We start from the raw sequence: 6,179 nt of genomic DNA, 5'->3' as shown, positions 1-6,179 counted from the left end.
CTCTCTCTCTCTCTCTCTCTCTCTCTCTCTCTCTCTCTCTCTCTCTCATATCTGATGATCAATTTGATCTTTACACGAGCTGTTAGTTTAGGCTCAGCTCTTATAAGCTCCTCTCCTGATCTTCCTGTGATGCTGGCAGGTGAAAAGTGAGACAGTAATGAAATGTTAATCATATTTAATGACTGAGCTCTGCGGTAGCGCGAGTGTTGATCGGATTGGCTGTCCGTGGAGATGTTTGCATGAAGGATAAATGATGGGGGGGGCTACTGATGAAATTTCATCTAACTCGTTACTTAGTCTGTGACCGCGATCGACCATCTAATCAAATGAGAAACTGAGATTTTTTTTTGGAGGGGTTGAAGTGATGAGTCTGAAACATTACGGTATTAATCAGATTTAAATTAGTGTTCGATGTTGCCTGGCTGTGTCCCCTGTTTCGAATCACTCCATTTCCATCCTACCTACTTTGTATTTTTAGCTTTTCAAGTATCTAATGAAAGAAATCGTACACTTTGTCTCAACAATTATCAGCTGACCTTTGAATGCCGAGGCTGTGTTCAGTAGAATAAATCAAACCACCGGATCAAATGCCGAAAAAAACATATCCGGGTCCACCTTTGTGCCCGGTATCTGGTTCATGTTGTCACTGACCTGGCTGAGACTTGCCGCTTTCCCCCGGGGCCAGTGGGCAGAAGTATGGTTAACTGGTCTCGGATGAACTGATCAACCGCTCTAAAAGCAGGAGAGGAGGGCGTGCCACAATGCAGACGAGTGGAAGGATGAAGAGTGGCGTAAAGTGGCAGATCAATTTGTGGAAAAGGGAAGGGAATTTTTGGAGACAGCATGAAAGGAGAAGACAGGGGGGAGGTAAACAAAACAAACAAGCAAGGCAGCAAAGAGGCGAAACAAGCAACAAAAAACAACTACAGGTTGATTACTACGTCATTCAAACAACATGCAGAGAACTATAGGAAGTGGTAACTCAAAATGTGAAATGAATTGGCAGTTATGATCATGAGAGGTGGTAGGATACTGATGATTGATCGTGGCTGTTGCTGTGGATGTATGTGGATGGAGAACTCGTGGATCCATTGGACCACTGGTTGACCCAGACCAGCGAATCGATTGGCCCGGAGGAAGAGCAGCTTGCAGGCCCAGACAGTCAATAACTCGGCATGAGCTCCATGCTGGCCACAACACAGCGGCTTTAATGGACTGTGGGGAGACGGGTCTCAGGCCGCCTGACTGAGCATTACTCTGTTTTAAACAAGTTTTAAGATTCTAAATCTCAGGAACTGACTGAATGTGTGTGCATACGCGCATGCATGTATTAAGAGATTGCAGTCAATAACTTTGAATCTCCGTGGCCAGAGGCAGAAAAGACAAGCAGACCTCACGTGTACTTTTACTTTTACACACACACAATGCATCATTAAACACATTTTGTGCCACAGACTCTTAAGAATTATCCCTCTCAATTCAACAGCTCACATTTAAGCATTTGTTTACTTATCCCTTAATAACAGAAGTGTGGGAAACTGGATGGCATGTCGTGTTAAATCATCTTTCTTCAATTGTGAGTAAAATGTTCTCGCAAAAAAACAGACAGATTTAAGTCTAGCGCCTGAAAGCGAAGAAGAAGAAGAAGAAGGAGCATATTAGCTTCTTCTTTGCCCCTTTTTCTGTTTTGGAGTAGAGAGCAGTAAGCAGCACATTCCAGTAAATCACAACTAATTTCAGCCCTGCTTGACGTGCATACTAAAGTAGAAACACATGCACTACCTCCCCTTTCTTTCCCTCCCTGCCGCAGCCAGCCTACACTTTTCCCTTACTCAATCTCTGTCTCACTCCGTTTCTCTTTCTGGTGCTTTATTCAATACAACCCTCAAGCTTTGTACATGTATTCAAATGATCAATATTCATCTCCATATTTCATCATCACTTCCTTCATACTTTTTCTCTTTTCTTCTCCCAGCTGTGTTGACAGTACACCACGAAATATATATGACTATTTATGTGGTATCTCATTACAATTAATATGCATCGCCACAGGCTATTTGTTCTGTTTGGGAACCTGGAGACAACATAGACATAAGAGGATTAGCTGGTTTGATAGTTAATGTATTTGATGGGCAAACATGCTAAGCTTCATAAAGGAAAATATATGAACGTTACCACACGTGAATACATTTTATACTCTTCTCTGGATCAGGCGTAGCTGTGATGAACCTTTCTTACATATATTTATGGTTCTTGCTTTCTCCATCTCAGCAGTGCAACATGTACTACAGCACTCTTTGGTTTCAGGGGGCATGAGGTTAAAAGGCTTTCCCCAGGCTGCGTGTTACCCCAAAATATAACCACATCAGAGATGAATACTAATATGAATTGCCAATTTTGGATTCACATCATAGCCTGTTGGGATATTTATATCAAAAGTCACTGCAAAATACATATTCAGTCCAAGTACCCAAGTCTAATTTCATCACTCAACAGTCATCGAGCGGAAAGCAATACAGATTTTTAGTCCAACGAGATTGAATTTCTCATTTCTTGTGGTTGAAAGGTTCAGATTAACTAAATTATTCAACTTTGTGATAAGAATTGGCTTTATCCAAGTTTAAGAATCCGCCTTCAAGCTCAACATTTCTCCGTATTTGGTCAGCCCTTAATCACAGGTTTAACTCTTTCTGTTCAGTTTGAGCATTCTAGGCAGTGTCTTGTTACATTTTAGTATGTTTCACATTTTTCAATTGTTCCCAATGATAGAACAAGGGTTGGGCTGTGTGTGTGTGTGTGTGTGTGTGTGTGTGTGTTGGTAAAGTGGTATGCTTTGATGCAAGCTGTAGAACAGAGCGGTCCAAATCTTTGGTCAATGTGCAGCTGATCCGATGCAAGTCACCATCTCTGACACGAGTGAAGCATCCACGTGAATATTTTTTCCACGCGCACACACACGTGTATACAACAGCTACACGCACGCACATGTATGTGAAATCTCCTTTCATATACGAACTGTAACGCACTGACAAAGTCTAATTGGAAGCGTGCAAGAAAACAGGATGGCCTCTGGTTCATTTTCCAGCTCACAAAACAAACAGACTGAAACCAAAGCAAACTGCTTTTGGTCCAAGTTTATATTGTTGTTCCCATCTTTTTGCCAGGCCTGCGCTGCGTCCATCACACATAAACACAATAGCGCATGACAGAACCAATTACTCTCTGCACTTAAAAACAAGGATGAAAGTGCTTTTGTCCATTTGGTGTAGCTACAATTTCCTCTTTTTTTTTTTTTTTTTTAACCACAAATACAACCCAAATATTTTCTCTTTGCTTGTCTCTTAGCAACTGAAGAACGGTTTTCCAGTGACATCAGGGCAGGGAGCGAGAGAACGAGAGAGAGAGAGAGAGAGAGAGAGAGAGGGGGCTGTTTTCTTCTCTTCAGGACGTGGTCTCAATGAAGTCAGACTTGGGTGAAATTAGATTTCAGAGTGTGTGCAATTAAAGCAGATGTGCCAGGATAAAGAAATTGAGCGTCCGAGTTAAGAGTTCGGGGGACAGGAGGACGACGTTAACGAGGTTAAATGTCACAAAGCACGACGAGGGAATGCATAGTCAGTCATAAAAAGAAAGAAAGCTCAAGCGTTGAGGGCAAACACGGTTGACTGAATAAAACTCTGAATGCCTCAGTGTTTTTTTTAAATTCTTTTTCCTGTCTGCAGTGAAGTGTGGAGCCTGCATTCCTGTCTTGACGTTGCTTTGGCGGGGGAGAGAAGGCTATAAGACTGGCTGTGCACTGACATCAACAGCAAAAACATTCCCTCTCACTGAGGTAGGTATGCGTGTGTGTGTGTGTGTGCAAAAGCTTGCATGCGTCATTACCGTCGGTCATTTCTCCTCCGTCGGAAGAGCTTTTTGGTGTGTGCGATCTCAGCCTCATTAAGAAGGGGGGGGAAGACCTGTTAGAGACAAATCACAGAGGAGACAGCTGATCACTTTGTGGAAAGTATCGACGGAATTCTACACCACTGCACATGCAGAAGTTGATAAAGTGCTTGCTTTTAACAAAGAATAGACAAATTATAGCCTTGTTCTTTAATTCTAGACCTCTTTAAAAAAACATTTTAATGATTATAAAAAATTGCATCTTATTTACGGCACAGAATGAGATTAGGAGAAGTGGTTTGTCAAATTTGAGAGGCTAAGAGAAAGAGTTGGTATTTAGGGTTGCCCCTAATGAATATTCTAATTAGTTTTGATTATTCATTTATAATTTTCAGAAACAAGTAAAACAAAATCCGCATAATAATTTCCCAGAGGTGACGTTTTCAAAAAAAAAAAATGAAAGCAGCAAATTCTCACATTTTAGGAGCTGCAACCAGCAAATTATATTTTGGTCCTTTTTGCTTGATAAATTTGATTAACTTCAACGATTTAATCAAATATTGATTAATCGATTCAATTTTCAGCTATAGAGAGCTAACGTGTGTGTGTGTGTGTGAGTGTGTGCGAGACAGAAAGCGGGAGGAAGACAGAGAGGCACCTGTGTGTGAGAGAGAAAGCTGTGTAATGTTATCTCTGCAGGAAAAAACATTTTTAATAATACTGCGTGGCAGGATGTAGCACTGTTCTCTTTTCAAGACTTCAAGGTGTCAGTGGAATTTATTTCTCTCATTTCTCAGAATTTAAAAACTCTTGGCACAGCCTCGGGCAAAGTACTGCTTCCTGTTTAACTAGATGTTGCCAAGCACAGGTACATAATATTGAAACCTGAAGAGCGAGACCATAATGAGTTATTCAGGTCAATAAACAATATATTTATTTATTTAGTTGATTATATACATTTTGTTGGCATGTGGCCGTGGTATATGATATTATCATGGAATGTATTCTTTACATAAATTCACTTCTTGTGAAAAATAAATAAAACCATTCATTAAACATCAGCCCTGTCAATCAAACAGCACACCGGCCCTTAGCTCAGCATCACTGTGGCTACAGGACCAGCGCTGTCGTGTAGACAGACAGTGTGCAATGGCAGCTGTTGCATAAATGTGTGTGCGTGCATGCTTTACAGCAAATAGTTGCAGGCTGATGCAAAGCAAAAAGCCCCAAATTTCCCCAAACTCGCAACCCAATGCAGTCTGCAAGAAGGTGACCAAAGTCTGTAAAGAGGGAGGTGGGGCTCTTGGTACAATCTACTTCTTCCTTTCTACATAAAAAGTACTGTATACCAAAACAAATAATTCTTTGATTGATCATGTTTATGTGTACATATTCACTGTCATTTAGATGCGATACATACACTGTTCTGCAGTACTAATATTTGTGTGTCCATAGATTTCTCTGGTTTTCTCTTTTGTACGTTCAGACTTTCACACTGTAGATATTCTAATGAGGTTGCTTGCTATTTGAAACTGCTGCTCTAACCTACTTCTCTCTTAGAGAGGCTGCTAAGGGATTGTTGGATTCTGATTGAATCCAGATGTGAGAGGCAGAAAGTGTGTGAGTGTGCAGGGGGGGGGGGGGGGGCACTCTATATACATGTGGCACAGTAATATCCAGAAAAGGGGCAAACAAACTGTCTGCTAGAACAAAGCTTTACTTCGAGCAGAGACTTTACGTATAAACCCCAAAAAGTATTAATATCTATAAAAATCTGCTTTTTTTCCCCCAGACTCAAAGGACCGCCTGACAGGGAGGAAAAGTAGGTGGAGAAAGAAACAGAGGAACTGTTGCATGTTTAGCTACTGTCGTTTTCCTCTAGGATATCATTAGCTGCAATTCTGCCTTCAAATGGTAACCAGATGACAGCGTGCACACCAAACATTTCAACCAAAACCGTTTAAATTGTAATATTTTTCCGAATACTAAGATATTCTAAATAAGAAAAAAAAAAGTGCATTTCATGGACAGCAGCATTGCATTAGAGAGAAGCTTTAGACCCACAGCTGTGTGCACAGTTTGTAACGCATCAGACAGAATCGGAGGAGGAGGAAGCGAGAGATGTAGAGTTGTCTCTGTGGCTGAAAGGGAGAGCGCCGTGTGCGTGTGAATATGCTATCGGCAGGTAGCAGCCAGCGCGGGGTAGATCAAAGGGAGGCGTGGGCCTTCCTGGTCCCCAGCCAGGAGACCCTTCACCTCATGGCAGGCAGCGCGAGCCCTGTGGACGTGGGGGG

General features: G+C 41.7%; 1 protein-coding gene across 3 annotated transcripts in view; it reads right to left on the bottom strand.

The window, feature by feature from the left end:
* ctif (CBP80/20-dependent translation initiation factor) overlaps positions 1–6,179 on the bottom strand; it is a 40,497-nt gene that overhangs the window by 14,787 nt on the left and 19,531 nt on the right. For 2 of the 3 annotated variants that reach the window (XM_031859976.1, XM_031859974.1), the window contains 2 exons: positions 3,883–3,959; positions 652–732 (listed from right to left, as the gene is read on the bottom strand). In XM_031859976.1, the coding sequence (XP_031715836.1) occupies positions 652–732; positions 3,883–3,959 (158 nt within the window). The remainder of the gene's footprint in view (positions 1–651; positions 733–3,882; positions 3,960–6,179) is intronic. The other variant, XM_031859975.1, reaches the window with a different exon arrangement.

Source organism: Anarrhichthys ocellatus, unplaced genomic scaffold, assembly GCF_004355925.1.
Source record: "Anarrhichthys ocellatus isolate YVR2014 unplaced genomic scaffold, GSC_Weel_1.0 scaffold23, whole genome shotgun sequence".
In the NCBI taxonomy this organism is placed as follows: Eukaryota; Metazoa; Chordata; class Actinopteri; order Perciformes; family Anarhichadidae; genus Anarrhichthys; species Anarrhichthys ocellatus.
Note: the sequence above shows the minus strand (reverse complement) of the source record. Positions and strands in the feature narration are given on the sequence as shown.